This window comes from Acanthopagrus latus, chromosome 17 (genome assembly GCF_904848185.1).
Source record: "Acanthopagrus latus isolate v.2019 chromosome 17, fAcaLat1.1, whole genome shotgun sequence".
Taxonomy (NCBI): Eukaryota; Metazoa; Chordata; class Actinopteri; order Spariformes; family Sparidae; genus Acanthopagrus; species Acanthopagrus latus.
In genome coordinates, this window is record NC_051055.1 from 13,812,986 (window position 1) to 13,832,910 (window position 19,925).

The following is a 19,925-nucleotide window of genomic DNA, read 5'->3' on the forward strand; positions in this document are numbered from 1 at the left end:
GTCTCTAATATTTCTGTCCTTGGGAAGGCTATGTAATGATAGATTGGCTTCCTGACATCCAAATATTGTACAGCGTTTCCTTGACATATTTCTATCTTGTAGCTTGTTAGCTCTGTGATGGAATAACCACTTGTGTTGTGCTGTTAATAAAGTTTTTTAAAAAAGTGTTTGAGGGTGGGCCATGCTGAGGGTGGTGACTGTGTGGTTGTGACATCACAACCTGATGGAAGTCCTGACAGCTCTTTTAAAGGCACAGCTTCTGAATACATTTCTCCATTTACTGAGGGTGTCCATACGTAGAGTGTTTATATTGAAGCAAGACCTGCTGTACCTTGAAATCTCACTTTCGACATCATGGGACCTTTATCTTCCCTGTTACAACACAAACTTGTGTACACTGTTGTACCCATCCAACAGATAAATCAGCCGTATTCCAGTTTAACTGGTGGTTGAAATAACTGCTTATTCGTGTGGTGTTGGTCTAGGTGTGTCTTTTCAGACATTATGATACAAACATTTTGCTGCAACATTAGCTTTGAAATATAAATGCATCTGAAAAGTAAAAGAATTGTGGTATTAGAAATTATAGCACAGCACAAATACTGCAGCATTTTTGACCTTGCACCATTCAAGCACACCAAAATTTAAATATAGCACCAAAGGTGATTTCCAGATGCTTAAAATGAAAACTAGAAAATGGTTTAGTAGGAGACTGTATCAAAGCCTGCTCAAAACAGCAAATATTATAAAGTCGTTTACAAAATGTTCCTGCAGTCAGTCTGAGATGTATATTCAATTTTATTGATTTGATAATTTGGTTATTCTTACATACAGTCAGTCCGAGGTAACATGAGACAGTTAGCTGTGAAAAAGTGACAGTGTTACACCCATATTAACCTACAATATTCAATGCACTCATTCATCCAGATTAGATATAACTGTTCACATTCATTCTGCAATTAGTGACAGAAATAGGATGCACACAGGTATAGAAGTAAAATGCTTAGGGCATGGAACAGTTGATGGACAGTGATAGTAGAGGATGGTCTCATGAATTTTGATTGTCCTGAGAGTGATAGTAGATGAGTAACTGAGGTTTGCGCATGTGTATTTATGAAGGCCTGAAAAGGAATTTTACACTGTGATTCAGATGTTGTTTTTGTATTTGTTTTTGTATTAACTACTCTTAGACAACATGTAAAACAATCTAACTGGAGACTAACTATCTGTCTGTAAAAGGACTGAGGCCAAGAACTTAATATCTTGGGCCTTGGTTGCCCCAGAGGCAAAGGCCAGGGTCATCAGGACAGCTGCCCTAACCAGTCATCTTTAGGTGACACAGAGGTGAAGTAGATCTAAAAGAGACAGAGACACGTTGACTTTAGTCTAAAGAAGTAAAACTCCCCCACAAATATAGAACAAATGAGGTCGGGACATAGGGCATAATCAGTAAAATTAGGGTAATGGTACAGTTTATTATGCATATAAAAGGGTTCGGACAGAAAAAAGTGTGGTGGAAATTTCTGTCAATAAAAGAGTAAATTCTTTTACTTTTCAGATGCAAAGTCGTCGCCAAATTGTGGTGGAAATTTCTGTCAATAAAAGAGTAAAGTCAGATCTGTCTTTTCGGTAAGTTTAATCCAACCATCTGCAGATGCAGTCTTTGTCTGTCTCTTTGTCAGTCTCTGCAGTCTTTTCGGTAAGTTTAATCCAACCATCTGCAGATGGTTGGATTAAACTTACCGAAAAGACAGATCTGACTTTACTCTTTTATTGACAGAAATTTCCACCACAATTTGGCGACGAGGGATGGGATCACTTCTGTGAGAGAGCGCCTTAAACTCAGTGCAGACGGTTCAAAGGGTACCCGGGAGCTCGGACTCCAAAACCTCAACCTCGCCATCAAAGGAGCAGAGACGTGAGGGCCTGACGCCTGAGACAAGGTGGCTCGCTCACAGCTGTGATCTACAGAACCGTGTGGAAGCTGTCTTCTCGGTAAGCCAATATTCAACAGACCGTCGGTGTGTGTGTACGTACTTCGATTCTCGCCACTTTTGGGTGGGCGTGACAGACGTGTCAACAGGGCAGGTTTGGGTTTCGAACCGCTGTAGAATCAAGGAAGCTTCAGAAAATTTGTGTGTACGTACTTGAATCGATTCTCGCCACTTTTGGGTGGGCGTGACAGACGTGTCAACAGGGCAGGTTTGGGTTTCGAACCGCTGTAGAATCAAGGAAGCTTCGAAAGGGTTTCAGTCCCTGTGAGTTTTTCTAGAGAACTCTGGTTTGTGATAGAGAGGAACTGAGAGCCAGCGAGCACTGAGTTTTTCCTTCTTCGGAGTAGAGCAAATCACGTGGGAAATTGATGCCCGGATTTGTCCCTCTCTCTCGTTAGGGGGAAAGTAATTTCTCAAAGTGGGTCGCAGTGCCAAGGGCCTGCTCAGACACAGACAGAACTAACTTTTCATTTCTTTCCTATGCATCTTTTTCCTGTCTCCTTTTCTCCTTTCCCTCCTCTGAGTGACTGAAAAAAAAAAAAAAAGAAAAAAAAAAAAAAGGGTGCCGGACGGAAAGGGAGTGTGCATGTGTCAGTTTTCTATCCCCAGTGGGTTTTTCCCGAAGTTACAAATTCTGCGGATTGGGTTTTTATTAGAAAACAGTTGTTTAGGTCATTGCATTGCCTTTTATCCATTTCTTTTGTTGATTTTACCGCTCCATGGTCTCATATCCACTCGAGTGAAAGAAAAATAGTTTTAACAACACCTTGTGTCCTTTAGAAATTTTTAATAAACAATTCGGGGGTAACAAAAACCAAAATGGGTTCAGGAAACAGCAAAATTCAGGGGGACAACGATTATCCACTCAAGCTGACCTCCCCTCACATTCAGTATATGAATGCCAATTACGGTAAGAAGAGTGTGGATCAACTTGATGTGTGGGTCCGAGAGTGCTTGTCTCTTCCCCTGACCTTGTTGATATCTGTGTATAAAATTGTGAACACTCCTTTACTCTGGGCTCATTCACTCAGCTCATGAATTTGACTGTGTGGTGAGTCCATCTGCAGATGGTTGGATTAAACTTACCGAAAAGACAGATCTGACTTTACTCTTTTATTGACAGAAATTTCCACCACAAAAGAAAAAAAGGAAAATAGTTTTATAGATATTTATATGAATCCACTTTTTTTCAGTATTTTCCCCCTTTTCCTTTGAAGTCAATGATAGAATGGCATCTTCTCATTGAGCGGATGAAGTTGTTTATGTTGATAAGAAGGGCAATGGTGGGAGGGTTCCTCTGGAGAAATCATTCTGTAATTGTTTTGGGGTTTTTTTACCTTGCAGGCCACAGAATCTGTGTATGAGACCTTAAGGAGTTTTTCCAAGGTACAAAAAGGTGGAAATAAGATCAGATTCAGGTCATCATCTCCAAGACTAAACGGCTACTCTTTTCCATAATGGTTTACCTGAACAAGACCAGAAAATATATGCATGGTCTGCTGCGACCAATCCACACCATCCAAAGAAAAACCTTTCAAAGATTTTTGGAAAAGATGTTCCCACTTACAAAGACTTATATATTACTCCTTTAAACAATCTCAATTTCTCAGCAGATGAAGTGTATGAAATTAACCTAATTAATATCTTAGAAAAACATTACATCCAGGTAATGACATGGCTTAAAAGATAACACTCCTTTTATATTTTTTTAAGATAGAGATTTTAAAACTCCTATTAAAAATTTAAAACTCAAAAATCCTAGACATTTATAATGTATTAACTATATTTTATTTATTTTTATAGTGTGAGATACACAGCATTTGTTTTGTTTTATTTAAAACCTTATGCGTGTGTTTATTATTAATTCCTTAATTAATAATTAATTTCTTAGAGCAAAGTTAAGGAGAAAAAAAAGTGTTTAAGACTACATATGAGCTGTGTGTAAACAAATAGCTTACCTCGGTCCGTACAGGTTGTGTAAATTAAATAAATTCCCCCATGAATCAGATTTAAAAACTGTATTTTATACATATGTAAGACTGAAAAAGAAAACATTTCGTAAACGACTTACTGACGTTTGCAGTATTTTCAACAGGCATCGACGCGGTCACCTACTTTCCTTGAGTACTTGCCACACAACCACAGAGGAATTATAATTTAAATTCTAGTCTAGTTAATAACGTTTATATTTTAACAACAAAGCTGGTGTGTTGGCAACTTTAAGTAAATGATGCCAGGTAGAAAATATAATCTTTTAGCGATGTCTCAGTCAAATAATTGTGCAGGCATCGGCAGATACTGCTTCAACTCCATCTTGTGTTGTTTTGTTGTCTTTATGCGAGCAGACAGCGAATTGTAGTTTTGCTTTGAAGATATCTAATACTGACGTCTATTTTGCCGACACCCAAATGCATCTTTTGGTATACTTCAGCTTGCAGCAGCGATGCAGTCGTAATGTTTATTTCCGGTTTCGTCGACACGGGGTCCTCCAAAGACCCCGCCCACGACACATGTCTGCCTGATGCCTGAGAATCAGCTACCGCAATTAAACCAGCAGTTAATTTACAAGATCGCTGCTGGGGATGCTCTGGGACTTGCATAACACAGTCCTCTTGGCTAGCTTAACATTAGTAAAAATGAATTCATCACCTTATTTATGTTCATTGTTAAAACGTTTTTACTCACAGTTTTAATGTTTTGGGATGGGTCCCAGATGGTTGGAATGGATCCCCTCTTCAAAAGTAATTTGGACACCACTCCAGCATCATACAGCCCCTGATTCTGTATGCACTCAGGTGTAAAATGTCCTGTACACACCCGGAAAGACTGACTTTGCACAGGTTGAGTCTGCTCCCCAAAAATAAAATCCATCCACTTGTCTGCTAAATTTCTCTCTTTCGGAAGGCTGTGCAGTGATTTGTTCGAGGCACTGCAGCCTGGAATAATGCACTTTTCATGGCCAGTTTTCAGTGACATGGCTGCAAACTTCTCAAAAGCTAAGGGGGAAGTAGCAGGCACAAGGGGGGCGGGGTTTACAAATGTAAGCTAAACGACGATTGGTTATCTGGTTTCAACGTAGAAACTGGATCAAATTCCTACTGGCTTGTACAGCTGAGAGGCCTTGTTGTGGGGAAGTGAGAGGAATGGCATTTGGAGAAATAGATGTAGTAAACAGTGATCTTTTATATACTTCTTCTTCACTATGACTTCTCCTGAGATCTGTAGAAATTTATTTTCATGATATGGGACCATGGTTCTGCCAACAAAAATAACAAAATAAATCAAGTAATGATTATTTCTGAACACAGCAGCAGATTGGAGAGTTAAATTAACAAGTTTCTGAGGAGGTTGAAATAGAAAGGTCACCACAACTGAAATGATTTTAATTGAAAGCATGACCGTGATTAGGTTTTCGTTCTCCACTGTCCACCAGGTTTAGTTGTTTTCCACATACTTAGGTAACACAAGGCCAAAAACTTTGATGAATTAGGGTAAAAGAAATTTACCCATGAGCCCCTTTCACAGAAATATGTAATATTTAACAGATTAGTCCAGGAGTGATTGAAAAGTTGATTGTTCAACATGTTACATTTAGTCGAATAGTAGTGTATTTAATCTGACTTTTTCCTCCATTTCTTGTCCAGGTGCTAGCCTCCACGTGGCAGACAGTCGATACTTTTGGTTCCACCACACTGAAGGTGACACCATGATGGTTCAGGACCCTCAGGACATGAACCTCTGCTCAGCACTGTGGGCCGTGGTTGCATATGTGGTGGCAGACCTAGAGGACATGCTGCCCAGGTAGCCAGTTAGCACACAGGATGCTGAAGATGGCATGATCACTGTGAATCACAGCTGTACTGGTTAATTCAAAAACAAGTATTCCAATCCAACATTTTTATTTATTTTTTTTTTTCAGGAAAACATTAGGTTGAACAGTCTGAGGAAAGAATGTTTTGTTTACAGGTTGTCCAAATGGTACATTAAAACATTAGCTGTAAGGGAAATCATTTCTGTCTTTAAGTCTTTCATTTTTTTTTTTTGTTTTTTTTTTTGTTTACTGTGGGTCTGTGTGAGTGTCCAATATAAAAGTCATCTTCATCATCTTGGCTTGTAGTCAAACAAATCAAACAAGCAACAGTAAATAAGCTCTGAGAAAGTATTGTTAATCTGTCCAAATTCAAAACTTTTTCTGTCACTTTCCGGTGTTTTGTCTCTTAACGAGTCATATTTGTGTGTGTTTTATGATCTGTAAGATTTGACACCACAAGTCGTCATTGCAGTGTTATAAAATAGTATTAATCATTGCCTTACACTCTGTTGTACACTTTGTTCTTCTGCTTTAATACTTTTGAATTTGCTGATCACGTAGTTTCTCTGACAGAAGAAAGAGGAAGATGAGTAAAGATAACGATTAGGTCATAGAAGGGAGACAGAGAGGAAGGAGGAATGGAGAAGTAGGAGGTGGCATGATGGGTGACGAGTCCAATAAAGGAAAAAGATTATACAGAGGAGAGGAAGTATGAATTCATCATTTTGTGGGCACTGTGCAGGCCAACACAGCAGATAACACGCACACGCACACACAGCTGGGATCTCTTCCCCCTGTGAACTGGGAAGTCAGCACTCCCCACGGGTGATGTCAGGGTGAGTCAACCAGCCAGTGCAGATAAAGTCATGATGGAAAACAAAGATGTGCATGTGTAGGTGTGTGTCTGTGTTGAAACAAAGCTGTGAAACTTAAAGCCTGTTTCTACTGAACTCTTTCGCATGTGCCTGTAACACTGATTCACATGCAAACAGTGGTGTTAGGTAAGACACACACAGTCTGGATGTTAAACACTCACTGAGTCACACATACATACTGCTGACCTGAACAGTAAAAACGTGGATGCATCAACGTCAGACAGACAGGACTGTTAGAAAACACATGGTCAAAATGAGGCCAGGTTTCCTTTCATGATCTGGATCTACTGCTTGTGATTTTAACTTAAGTGAACTTTAGGCACACTGAAGCTGGCACCATGGTGACCCCCTGTATGCTATCTAGCTACTGCGATTGTTGTGCAAATAAGTGAATTGTTACATTAGATATCTTTTTAACAAATACCCTTGATTTGTACATAATAGCTGCGGTGTACCACCCAGCTCAGCTTTGTTGGAGAGCAGCCAAGTATGAATGGCAAAGTTGAGAGAAAGGGTAGGAATTGTGTTTCTCTGCATTTTACTTTACAGGTAGAATGTGTGATTGTTTATTTTCATTAGACATTACTCTAGTATTTCCTCAACAGTAATGTGGACAAAGAGGGGGCCATTACAAGAAGCCCATTACAAGGCCGTAGTGACTTCTTCTGTCTTGTTTTCTCCAACCAACTCAGTCAGTCACCTTACTATCACAGAAGATGGAGACATAACAAAAACATATTTACATTTGAGAATGTAGAAAACAGATTTTTCACTTTTAAAAACTGAAGAACAATATTTAGTTATTAAAATAAATACCTATTACTTTAATGGTGACTGACCATTACTGAGACTGGGATACATGCTGCAGAAACCTGATGGTTTTCAACAACCATATGACGTAACACAGATCAGCTGATCAAGACAATTTTATGAATAATTTATTATAAATACATGCATATATTGCAAATATATATCATATGTTAGACGAATTCAGCACACAGCAACGCTAACTGTACAGTGAGTCTTAGCTTATACTGAATTTATGAGCATAGGCTGCCACCTTGTGGAAAAGCTGCAGTGTAATGCCCATTCACTTTGTATACATCATTTTGTTTATATTTTCCTGTTTGAAATGAAAAAGGCGCTAGTTTGGCAGGTTCGGGTTGAGAGTAACAGCTCACTTTAGAACAGGGAATGCATTCTGAGTTAAACAGATTTACATTTATTTGTGTAGGCCCAAAATAAGCAAAGCATTGAAAGTGGTGTACGACTTCCTTACTTCCTATCGCTAAGCGGTAATTAGCAGGATATGAAGGACTCTTTTTTGTTGATGGCCTGGTAGTTGTAGGATATGAAGACATTAGAAAGTGCTCTGTAATGACCAATAAAGAACTACTTTCTTGTTTTCTATTATGCCTTCAAAAGGTTTTAGAATATGTAGTTCTTTAACTGATGCTTCAGTAGCACATGATCGTTGGATCTTGACAGATTATAATGTTCATACTTCAGTTGGGTGTTTACAATAACATTTTTCTGTGTCCTTGACAGTATGTTCCTAACGCTTCTTTACCTATGAAGTAACAATAGTAAGGTCATCTTAGTGTTAAGATGTTTTGGAAAACAGACGCCTGAGACTCTCTCTTTGGACTGTTACATAATGCAAATCAGTAAACACAGAAAACGACAACCAAATACAGAATCAACTAGACATAACTGTACATCATTAGTACAACTGAAGGGTTTGTTTTTATTTAATTACACTACATTTACCAAACCTGTATGAGTATATACATCTTTCCTATACCGGAATCCAGCTTTACAAAGGTACTGACAGTTTACCAGTTGACAGTGAAATCAGTTTTCGTGCAGTCAACATTGTGACACACATTACCAGTAGCTTCACACAAACGGTACATTCAAATCTATGTGGAAAAATCATTTAATTTGTAGTTACTGCTTCTTATACAATTGAATAGAAACAGACTCAATGAACAGACTTGATTCTGTAAATGCCATACAGAGCTGAAACTGAACCCTGCTGTCAAAATATTGAATCACCAGCCCATGATTTGTAGTAATGCTGTGAGACTCTATGGAGCCGCTGCATCTCTGTTTCAATGGATTATAGGAAGACCAAAAACACATCACCCCCAACCCCCTTTTCTTAGTAGCCAGACGATGTTAAGTGAACTTGTGTCAAATTGTCAATTATTAAACCATTCCATTGGAGCAGCTGAAGGCAGTTGTCCTGACACATATGATCTTTTGTGGATACTTCTTCTTTTCTTGTGATCCAGGGATATTAAAACAGTCACTGCCATGAATATCAGGTGGTAATAATCAAAGATGTCAACATTTTCCTTTGTTCCACCCTTTAATCTCTCATTCACTGACTCCTCTCCACTGAGACGATCCCTGACAGTATAAAGAAAAAAAAACAGCTGCTAACCTAAGACAGTGTCTGTCCACAGAGTCATATTGAATCATCTGATTCATTTACCACCATAGACAAACAAGGGCCTTCCCCTTCATCTGTAAGACTGAGTCGAGGTCTCTTTGATGGTCTCTTTACTATTGTTGGTTGAAGGAACAGTAATGGACTGTCCAAAGGGAAGGTGAGGGTGCACACGCCGAAATCTCTGCTGGCCGCTTTCGCCTGGACGCCTTCAATGCACAAAGAAATCAGTGATCTTGTCAGCTGTGTCTACAGTAACAATATGATCAGCATAAAAGAGAAAAAGCAAAACTGAAATAATTTTATGCACGAGTTGATGATGTGGTACTACAAACCTTTACTGCGGAAGTGACTCTGCAGAGTTTTCATGGAGAGCTGTGTGCCGACAGATATTCTCTTTGGAGGGTCAGTCTGGCAGGCGACGTCTCTGACAGTCGGAGAAATTGGACATGTGCTGGCAGCCGTGCTCTGAACAGTTACACAGGCAATAACAATGAATACATCAATTATATAATCTAGACAACAAAATTCAAGTCACGTCAACCTGGTAAGGAGATAGCAACAGATGTAAGGATTTGATTGGAAATGATTGCATTCTGTTTTTTATTTTCATTTGACAAAACATGCCAATATTTTCGGAATTGTGGTTGTAAGAAGAAATACAGCTATAATATCAACAGACTCATCCTTTAAAGGCTTACTATGCAGGATTGGCTGGTTGCTGTTTGCAACAGCTGGAAGTTGGCCCCTTCTCCTCGGCTCAGCAAGAGCAGTTGTGGTTGAGTGAACTGTCGAGAGAGTAAAGAGAGGGAGTGGCATTAGTAGGAGCAAAACATTAAATCAGAGAAAAGAAAAAAAATCTGAAAGAAAAAAGAAACACATATAATCTCAGTCAAGACATACTATGCTGGATTTGTTGGTTGCTGTCTGTAAACACCCATCAAAGTTGGCTCCTTCTGCCTGACTCAGTGAGAGTAGTGGTGGTCGAGCAAACTGTAGAATGAGTGAAAGAGAGGGAGAATATGTTTTATTTCTCAGATTCACCCCTTTGTTCCTGAGGCCTCTAATTGTTTCACAGCACTTCAGTTCTATACATGATAGCACCCGAGGTATTCCTATAAAGGCGTACAATGCAGGATTTGTTGGTTGCTGTTTGTAAACTCCCATCAAAGCTGGCCCCTTCTCCCTGCTTCAACAAGAGCAACGATGGTTGAGCGAGCTGTGGAGTGAATGAAGAGAGGGAGTGCCGTTAGTAGGAACAAAGCAGTGAATCAGAGAAAATAAAAACATTTTTAGATTAGTTTCACAACTAAAATAAACACTAGCACACAAACCACGGGGAGAGTGCTGCATTGTCGGATTTGGTGTAAATGCAGAAGAAGCGCACAGCTTCATCCTGTCTGCATCTTTGCTCTGCAAGTTTGTCTAGAGCTCAGCCCTGCTGTTGGTTAAACAGACACACAGCCCTGCGGCTCCTGATACATCCATGACACAGCCCAAGAGTGGAGAGGCAAGACAGAGATAGAGATGTAACCTGTTTTTATAGTCCTGACCTCACACTAAGGATGCATGATATGGACTTTTTGTCATCTACCGGCAGTTGAGAGCAAGTACGTAACATTTCACCGGTCCACTTGACCACAGCAAGTAATACTCAGCTTTGTAGTGGTCTGTGTGGACACTATGCACATTTAGAGGGTAACACCACCATATTTTACACACTACAACATGTAATCTGATACATTGCCTCAAGTTATGTCTCTCAGAGACTACTCTGCATCTCTGGTTATGCTGTGTCGGTTTTAATATTTGTTTTATCCCTGTAGTGTTGTTCTTCAGTCCAATGCTGCACAAATGGATTGGAATTGGGGTCGTGAGAAACATGTCATTTATAATATCACCATACTTAATCTATAAAGACATACTATGCTGGATTGGTTGGTGATTGCTGCTTGCGAGCAGCCATCAAAGTTGGTCCCTTCTGCCTGGCTCATCGAGTGTTGTGGCTGTCGATCAAGCTGCAGAGTGTGTGAAGAGAGGAGGAGGCATTAGGAACAAAGCAGTCAGAGAAATGAAAATCTTCTGGTAGTTTCACAGCAGACAAGTTCACAGAAGAGTCTGAAATAACAAAACAGAGGCATCTTATGATTGTTACACCTTAATAAAAAACAGTTTTTCTTCCATTTAAATCACAAAAGCAGATCATTCCACAATTCATGTTGCACCATTGAACAAGGCCTTAAAGGAGTACGCCACCCCTAGGTGAAATTGAGTCACTCCCCGCAGTCCCTAGAGTTGGATGAGTGAGCCAAAGCGTTTTTTAGCCGACCCAGCCATTGTCCTAATCTAGAAACGCCGCGGTTAGCTTTAGTTTAGTGTAGTCGCTGTAATCCGGAGTGTCCAGCTAGCATGTCGTTGCAAAAGTGAATCAAATAACTCAAGATTTTTTGTAATTATCTCTCGTGACCTATACATTCATATCGAGTACACATATAAATGCAAATTAACACGAAGGGATTTACTAGACCAATTTATATCTGGAACTATTTGCGGCCACAGCACAGGCAAAGCACTGCTACCACGCGCAAAGACACCACTCAGCACCTGAAAAGCCTCAACTTCCGTCGATACACCAGCGTGGCTACTAAGTTCTCTGCCTCTAGGAAACGACAATGCGAGTCGGACTAACGTGAAGTTTCCGTGATAATGTTAGCAATGTATAAACCAAGGAAGGGTAAAAATTATAACGTTACTTACAGGCATGGATGATGAACTCTGTTCTGCCTCTGTACTGAAAATGGATGGGACGGCCGTATCCTTCAGATGTAGCAGCATCTTTCTCGTAGCATACTGCATTTTCTCTTCGTAGTCCTCCGGTTTAAAATGCTCATCGCAAACACGATATTGATTGATTTTATCCACTGGTGTTGTTGCAGGAATGTCGAGGACAGCAAGCCAAAGATTTCTTCGTTCCACTGGTTTTGGAATTCTGTGAAACATTATGTTCGTGTATGTCCTCTGCTTGTTATCGCAGCCCTTCACACAGCAAATAACCATTTTTCCTCAGTAGATGTGAAACTAACTTCAAACTACTAACGTAACAACCTTACTGCAACAACTTCTTCTCTTACTGCAACTACATGCAGGTAACACTGGAAGTTGTGGTGCTGTGTGCTGTCAGTGTATTGACGGAAGTTGAGGGTTTTCAGGTCTTTGCGCGTGGTAGCAGTGCTTTGCCTGTGTTGTGGCCGCAAATAGTTCCAGATATAAATTGGTCTAGTAAATCCCTTCGTGTTAATTTGCATTTATATGTGTACTCGATATGAATGTATAGGTCACGAGAAATATTTACAAAAAATCTTGAGTTATTTGATTCACTTTTGCAACAACATGCTAGCTGGACACTCCGGATTACAGCGACTACGATAAACTAAAGCTAACCGCGGCGTTTCTAGATTAGGACAATGGCTTGGTCGGCTAAAAAACGCTTTGGCTCACTCATCCAACTCTAGGGACTGCGGGGAGTGACTCAGTTTCACCTGGGGGTGGCGTACTCCTTTAAGGGGGGCGGCTGCTCTGTACGGAGCCAACAATGCTAACGCAGCTAAAGTTAGCTAGCTAGCTCTGGCTGTACATCTTGAGACTAAACAAGCAAACAGCTCGGCACTTGAAGACTCAGAAGCAGCCACCTCGTCTGTTTTAAAACCAACAGAGCCACATTTGATGACGTTACTCACGGGTTGTGGTCCTGACTCTGCAGATTTGACGCTGCCCAGCACGGTGGGAACGGCTCCTTCTCTCAGGATCAGCCGTTTACTGTACCCAGCTTTGAACTGTGCGTGGTTTTCGAAGCAGTCCTCGGTAAAATGATGGGAGCACAGTACAAGCTTGGGGCTGTACTGCTGAGGAATAGTGTTGGACTTAAATATGAACTGCAACCACTGACTCTTAACTTCTTCATCCTTTGGGAGCCCATTCAAGGGGAATTTGGTTTTGCATCGAAATATGCAGCGTCTTCTGGACATGGTTATTGACGTTTATCAAGCCCTTCACTGGTGCGGGGGCTGAGAGTGACCGTGACCGTGGGGAGAAAAATGCACCGTCTCCCGGTTGCAGAGCTCCGCTGACCGGTCAAGTTTGTTGTCTTCCTCCTTTTTTTCTTCTTGGCTTGTAATGATGGTAGGGAACAAGCGTATAACGCGCATTACCGCCACCTAAGGGCCCCTCCATCAATGGTAAAGGTGACAAATTATGCTAATTTCTGCTTCTTGACATGGTTCCTTGGTGTATAAATGGAATGTTAGTAACATGCTTTGGTCGAAAAAAAGCCCCGAGGGACTGAGCACAGCAGGGTTTCACAGCCCTGCTCTAAAACTCTGCAGACCCGGAGGCAGCAGACTCAGGACCGCTCCGCGACAGCTGACAGCAATACTTCCTGTCCAACTATGGTATTAAAGGTTTACTCCACCCAAATGCTAAAATGACTCATTTTTAAAGGTTTATTCCACCCAAATGCCAAAGCAATTCTGAATCATGATATTATGCCAATAAAATCAACATATCCAACTATAATGTTGCAGGTTCATTCCACCCAAATGCCAAAATAATGTTGATTCCCCCCATACCTTATTTTGAATAAGAAGAGGATTATTGGGTCCAAGAAATGACTTGTGCACAGTAAAGATCCCAATTCCCGGATTGATGCATTCACTGTCGAGGAGGGAAGTAGTGGTTATGTCTTTATGTTTGCTGGTGTGCTTTCTTTCAGTGTGTCTTTTGTAAAATTAGCAACAGACCTAACCCTAACCCTAACCCTCTTTTGTACATCATGACCTGACATATGGGACATTTTTTTTGGAGCAGTGGCTTCACACCGACCCTTTTCATTTGTCCACTTGGGGTGGCTGGTGCAGTGAAGGATTGTGTAGGTGTATTGGAGGATGTTGGTGCCAGGGTGGTGGTGGAAGATGCTGAAGCCAGGGGCGCGGTCGCCCGAGCTGGACGGTTGGCACTGTTCTGCTTCTTGCACAAACAAGATGCTTAATAAAATCTGGTTTGCATATCAATGTTAAACTGCAGTATAGGCAATGATAATGCAGCTGGAGCCGACAACCCAGTCCACATCTGTGAATGGTAAACATAAGAGCATAGAATCAAGTGTTATATAATGAGTATTTTATTCCAAATTCTCAAGGTTAACAAAGTGAGGACCCAAATGCAGGACACTCGAGGCAGCAGGAGAATGTTTTACCTTCATGGCAAACAGCCCGGTTAAAATGCAGATCCAGATGTTTTTCACACTTGCTCAACTTCTTGGGTTGAACAGTGTTGGGCTGCAGAACGGACAATGGAACTTCTGACAACATGTCATACATTTGGTGAGTTGGGACAAGGTCTGACCTTCCTGGATTGTTATGCGCACCTTAAAAAGAGTGTCTAATTAGTCAACTTTATAGTTTTTACAGTTTTACAGACATAAAATGGGCCTAAATCTCATAATGGACAAAAATACGTTCTGATTCCTTACCTGGATGCAAAAAAGGTCATCTCCGCACCATGGTCTGCACACTGTTTAAAAGCAGTTCACACAATATTACTTAATGTTGTAGCCCAGAGCTGTGAGCTATTCTGGGTGAGAAACTGTGTGGGTCCATTCAAATGATCATTGTTTCTGTCAGGTTATAGTCTTACTAAAAAGAACAACCTCATCTTTACAAGCATTATTTCTTATGTACTTTTTGATTCTATTGTTAGATTGTTAGATAGATTTTACATTTAAAAAAATCATTGCAGTGTTTTAATACAGTTGATTAAGTATTAATCATTGCTCTACACTGTTGCTCCTGTTTGATCTTCTGCTGTAATACTCTGTATTTTGATTTTCATGTGGTGTCTGTGATGGAAGATAGAATAAGATGAGAGAAAATGAGGACAAATGAGACATCACCGCATGGAAAAAAAGAGAAAGAAGTAGGAGGTGGAATGATGGGTAAAGAGTTAAAAAAAAAAAAAAAGGAAATAGATCATACAGAGGCAGAGAGGAAGTGAATATTCATCTTTTTGCGGGTGTTGTGCAGACCAACACAGCAGATTCAAAACACACAAACACAGCTGGGATCTCTTTAACCCATCGACTAGTCAGCACTCCCCACGGGTGATGTCAGATTTAGTCAGCCAGCCAATGCAGATAAAGTCATGATGGGAACACAGATGTGTGTCTGTGTTTTCCAGCTCCTACTGAACACTTCCTCATATGGCAGTAACACTCATTCACACACAGACTGTTATGTTAGGAGAGACACACAGTCTGGATGTTGAACACTCACAGACATCATCTGTAGAAAAACACATGCAAGCATCAACATTAGATGTTGCATTTCTTAAATGTGATTCTGTGTTGATGCCATCATGATTTACAGAATGCATCTTCTTTGTGATCTGAGATGAATTATCTCTTCATTCGTCACGTGATTAGAATGCAATACAGCCGCTCCAAGAGGCTGTGAACAATCGGGCTGCTTGTTTAATGGGTGTTTAACAGTCAAAACTGCAGACCACGTAAGATTTGGTGGATTATCTTCTTTGTGGTGTCATTCCTTCCTTGTTCAGTATTTGAGTAATGATTATTTTCATTATCAACAAATTTTCAGATTTCTTTATGATCATAGTCACAGTTATTTAGGCAATGTTTTGGCAAAAAAAAAATGGCTGGTACAAGTCATGTTTGCTTTAAAAAGGAAAAACACTGCTTCTTATGACTTTTCTGTTGACTGACTAGTCACTTCAGCTCTCTATGTGACTGAGACAGTGATTCGGTCTACATAAACCTGATGAGCCTCCACAACCTGAGGACATTAAGCAGGTCAGTAAATCAAAAGTAATATATTTGTGTGATTCTGTGAATAATATTTTGTTACAATTCATTTTCACATGGATGCAGCACACTACGGTGAGGTGGATTATACAATCGTTGGTGACTCTCATACTGAATGAATGAACCAAGGCTGTCACCTTGTGGACAACCTCCAGCAAAGCACCTAGTAAGTTCCTGTTTGAAAGTCCATATCTTGGCACTTAATTGTCCAACTCAGGTTAATTACAGACGGTAGAACATTGAGAAATAGAATTATGAAAACTTATTTTATTACCAACATGTACTTTTTTAAACAGACAAACAACAGACAACTTAAATGTTTTAGTCACAAAAATGTACTAACATTTGAATTTTGAGTGTTTTATTGCATTTTTATCATACACTTACAAGAAAGCTGAAGCGCTGCAAGACAGTCGACTGCTGAATACCTATAATCACTCAATTTTAAAGGCAATAATGATATGAAGATAATTTTGACAATTGCAAAAGTCACTCTGAGAATACATGTAACCATAATAATTTCCAAAAGTGAGTTCAATTCTTGGACAGAGGGCGTGTTCACGTAGCCACAGGCCTTCTGGAGTTGAAGACCTTGATGCCATTTTGCATTGAGGATCGAGCATATTTGGTCAGGAGGGCTCCAGTGGTCTGTTTCTCTCCACACAGGTCCCTGATGGAGGAGTACAAATAATCTTTCAGATATCTTAAGAAATTACTTAAGTGATTTGATTCTGAACTATTGTCAGCAGGTCAAATTCATGTACCTTTGGATTTTATGATAACTTCCTAAACTGATGACACCTACTGTATGTATGGCGTGATGTCATCTTCTGTCCATTTCTCTCTGAGCGTGAAGAGGTGGTTGAAGCGCTCGAGTGTGTCCTCTGGGAGGTCCTCCACGCGCAGCAGGCAGATGGTCTCTGGACGGGAGGTGCGGTCCAACAGGGCGACACTCTGGAAGATTTACAACGCTGTCAGCCCTACAGTCAGTTTCTCAAGAGAAGTCAGTGGGAGCCAGTGGATAGAAACAGCTGCAGCGAGTGGGTGTTTTAACACAAGAGGCTGTTTTGACCCCATGTCTCAGAATTACTCATGAAAAGCAAACTGGCTATAAAGAGAAAATCATTGTTTAGATAAGAAGAAAAGATGAGAGGTTGATTTTAGTGGTGTCATAGTCAGACTTTGTTTGTCTAAGAGAAAAAAAATGTGATCAAATTTCGCAGTTAAACTTCTATATGTCAAAGAAAAAAACCTGTACCCAATCACACTACTTTTACTGTAACTGCAATGAAAAGAAGAAAGAAAAGTCCCCAGTTCTCCTCAGAGTGCAGTATATGAGTGTTACAGGCTAACCTTTAGCTGCTCCAGTCTTGTGCTCATGCCGTCTGGGACGCTCTGCTGCCAGACTTCCTGAAACTCCCTCAGGTTGAACTTGACAGCGTTCTGCAGCAGCAGCAGCGCCATTCCTTGACACACTTTATCCTCATGTAGCGCATAAAAAACTTCATCTATCGAGAGGGAGGAAGATTCAGAGATGTGAGCACCGTAGTTTCAGGCTGTGTAGGAGTGAAGCCTTGAAAGTTTGTTTTACTTTACCGTTTTCAGTATAGCGTCTCCCATAGCAGTTCAAACAGTGCTCGATCATCTCTCTGTGAAAGACAGAGGGGAAATTATAAGAATCTGAATGAGTGTCTATTATCAAACCTTTCCATGCTCATACTAGATGCTCATCAGTTTTGTTATTTGGGTAGTTTTTTGTTTCCAAAGCCTCAGCATGACGGAAAATATACTCTCAATCGTCATTATTTTTCTTTACTTGTTGCGTGAACATGAGACTTGACATCAACTCACTTGGGCTCTAGTGGACCTAACTCTTCCAGACTCGTTTTAAGGGGAACCTTGTCGAAGGACCATGACTCAGAATCCACCAGCTGAGTCACATGACCGAGCAGCTTCATCTCGTAGTCAAAGTCCAGCGCGCGCCAGTATCCTGGAGGACAGAAAAGATACTCTCGCTTAACATCTGGTAGGGATTTGTTTTGTTTTGAATATAACATTCAGTTTTAGCTCCGTGAGGCTAAGAGACATACGTTTTATTTAGAAAAGCATCTTCCCTGAACTGAACCTCCTGAGAGCACTACACTGATGTCGGTTATTCGAATGATTTTGAACCTACTTACTCACCTACTCAACTTTACTAATAACAATAATGTTAATTTAGTTATTATTCAAATGTGTCACTGTTTACCATCTATCTGACAGGCATGGATGGCCTCTAAGTGGGCCTTCAGCTCCTCTTCACTGGCCTGAATCCTCTCCAACAGATCCTGCATTGTGTACTGGTAACAGAAGAGCACAGGAAACCACTGACTAACAGATACAAAGACATTCAAAACAGAGGAGGAATTTACAGTGACACATTCAAAACATTCTATTCTACAAAATATTTTACTTCCGATAAAGACACCAGGTACAGATACTGACATAAAAGCCCCATATTTCTCTTAGCCATTACATGATACAATACCAAAAATAATTTGTAATTATCAAATGCTCTTATGAGCAAAATTCTTAAAAGCTGCAGTAAATTAAGAGATTTAAATTACAGTCATTATTATTATTTTTTTTTTTTACAGCATTATAGATATTTCCATTAACTGAGGCTTCTGCTATTGTTCTTCTTTCTGCATAATATGTTTTTACCCTGTGTTCTGTATTCTCCTCCTGTCCTCCTAAAGAAGGTCCTTCATAAGGATTTTCCATTAAGAGCTTCTTCAGTTTCTTAAGTTTCGGACGCTGCTTCCTCAGTTCCCAGTAGCTGTTACAAAATCCCCAGATCTACAAAAGAATAATCAAAATAACTTCATTTATATAGCACAGGATTATAAAGCATGTTATATGCATAATAAAGGGCAAAACAATGACAAACAAATGTCAGAAGGCAAAGCAAATATTTAAGGGGCAATTATGTATAGAAATAAAAAGACAACAGTATGAATAAAAACAGTTGGACTAAAGTAAGTAGCACCATAACAAAACAGAGATAAACACATCAAAGATGTGGGTCACACAAAAGAAATTAACTGTTAATTATGCATAATGCACCCAGTAGGCTGTGTCTGTTTATGTGGGTGTTACAGTATACCAGGCAGGTATCTGTGTGTCTATTGTTTCCATACCTGAGTGTGCACCACATGAGAGCTTTCCTGGCTGTTAGTTAGCTGGTCTGGTGTTCTGCATCCCGGCAGAAACAGCAGCATGTTGGATGTGTCGGCTATCTTTAGGTCATAGGTTTTGTCACCACTGCAGAGGACTGCACGCTCATCTTTATCCCCTCGAATCACCAGACTGGAAACAGAGAGAACAGCTGTCAGTTACCCACACCCACAGCATCAACAAATAAAAGACAGCAGTTTCTATGGTCATTATATTTTACACCACTGTCAATAAAGTAACTTTCAGCAATCAGCAGTTTAATCATATGATTAATACCTTACCTTTGGCCAGCTTCTATGTGTTTGAGCAGTGTGTCGTCCAGCTCCATCAGGCAGTAGTCTGCAGATGAAACATTTTCCCCGAAGGATAGGCAGTGAATCGTTTTCTGCAGATCCTCCTCTTTCAGCTTGGCGATCTCCAGAGTGGCCTGAACCTCCTCTAAAGTTCTCATGTTGGCTCAGGACGGCAGGATAAGCGGATAGTGTGTCGATTAAAGATTGATTCGCCAAACAAACAGCAACAAACTACACGTTTTCCAAGGAATGAATAAGTAAACACTAATGTAACTTTAGGCACGGTGCATGTCAAATTTCCCCGCTCTATTTCTGTCAGTGGAAGGAAGTGCGGCAACTACGTAAGGTACGACGCCAAAATAGGACCATGTAGAAACACTCGACTGATACATAAATAAATAAATGCT

At 40.3% G+C, this 19,925-nt stretch overlaps 3 protein-coding genes and 1 long non-coding RNA gene across 15 annotated transcripts in view; 1 reads left to right on the plus strand and 3 right to left on the minus strand.

Moving 5' to 3' along the window:
• The window catches only part of LOC119006640 (carboxypeptidase Q-like), a 21,675-nt gene extending 15,170 nt beyond the window's left edge, over positions 1-6,505 (plus strand). The window contains exons 11-12 of one of the 4 annotated variants that reach the window (XR_005070855.1): positions 1,781-1,995; positions 5,639-5,777. Coding sequence is in view for 3 of the 4 variants with exons in the window: in XM_037075560.1 (XP_036931455.1) it covers positions 5,639-5,799 (161 nt within the window). In the remaining variant the exon portion in view is untranslated. Of the gene's footprint in view, positions 1-1,780; positions 2,030-5,638 lie in introns of those variants that run through there. The other 3 variants (XM_037075560.1, XM_037075561.1, XM_037075562.1) reach the window with 3 other exon arrangements.
• The window catches only part of LOC119006642, an 18,895-nt gene extending 4,559 nt beyond the window's left edge, over positions 1-14,336 (minus strand). The window contains exons 1-7 of one of the 9 annotated variants that reach the window (XR_005070856.1): positions 12,873-13,012; positions 11,061-11,153; positions 10,230-10,354; positions 10,039-10,128; positions 9,837-9,923; positions 9,471-9,603; positions 8,352-9,344 (exon numbers count right to left, since the gene is read on the minus strand). Coding sequence is in view for 8 of the 9 variants with exons in the window: in XM_037075564.1 (XP_036931459.1) it covers positions 9,154-9,344; positions 9,471-9,603; positions 9,837-9,923; positions 10,039-10,128; positions 10,265-10,354; positions 11,061-11,153; positions 11,893-12,192 (984 nt within the window). In the remaining variant the exon portion in view is untranslated. Of the gene's footprint in view, positions 1-4,679; positions 5,607-8,351; positions 9,345-9,470; positions 9,604-9,836; positions 9,924-10,038; positions 10,129-10,229; positions 10,355-11,060; positions 11,254-11,292; positions 11,335-11,360; positions 11,395-11,892; positions 12,358-12,872 lie in introns of those variants that run through there. The other 8 variants (XM_037075565.1, XM_037075569.1, XM_037075564.1 and 5 more) reach the window with 8 other exon arrangements.
• LOC119006644 lies at positions 781-4,665 on the minus strand. Its single transcript, XR_005070857.1, has 2 exons — positions 3,953-4,665; positions 781-1,355 (listed from the first exon to the last, which is right to left on the minus strand). It is a non-coding gene; the product is annotated as an uncharacterized LOC119006644 (long non-coding RNA).
• A 1,920-nt stretch (positions 14,337-16,256) lies between the features above and the next one.
• dscc1 (DNA replication and sister chromatid cohesion 1) lies at positions 16,257-19,897 on the minus strand. Its single transcript, XM_037075563.1, has 9 exons — positions 19,507-19,897; positions 19,189-19,357; positions 18,713-18,847; positions 18,258-18,348; positions 17,861-17,999; positions 17,606-17,658; positions 17,363-17,517; positions 16,815-16,963; positions 16,257-16,679 (listed from the first exon to the last, which is right to left on the minus strand). Exons 1-9 carry the CDS (start codon positions 19,674-19,676, stop codon positions 16,568-16,570), a joined length of 1,173 nt encoding a protein of 390 aa, XP_036931458.1. The 5' UTR covers positions 19,677-19,897; the 3' UTR covers positions 16,257-16,567.
• Positions 19,898-19,925: the final 28 nt, after the last annotated feature.

What these genes read in the sequence shown, in the direction of transcription:
- dscc1 (XM_037075563.1), bottom strand. Translation starts at nt 19,676, where the DNA reads ATGAGAACTTTAGAGGAGGTTCAGGCCACTCTGGAGATCGCCAAGCTG. An exon ending in CACATAGAAGCTGGCCAAAG is followed by an intron (nt 19,358 to 19,506) that starts GTAAGGTATTAA and finishes CTCTGTTTCCAG; the next exon opens with TCTGGTGATTCGAGGGGATA. An exon ending in GACATCACGCCATACATACA is followed by an intron (nt 16,680 to 16,814) that starts GTAGGTGTCATC and finishes CTCCTCCATCAG; the next exon opens with GGACCTGTGTGGAGAGAAAC.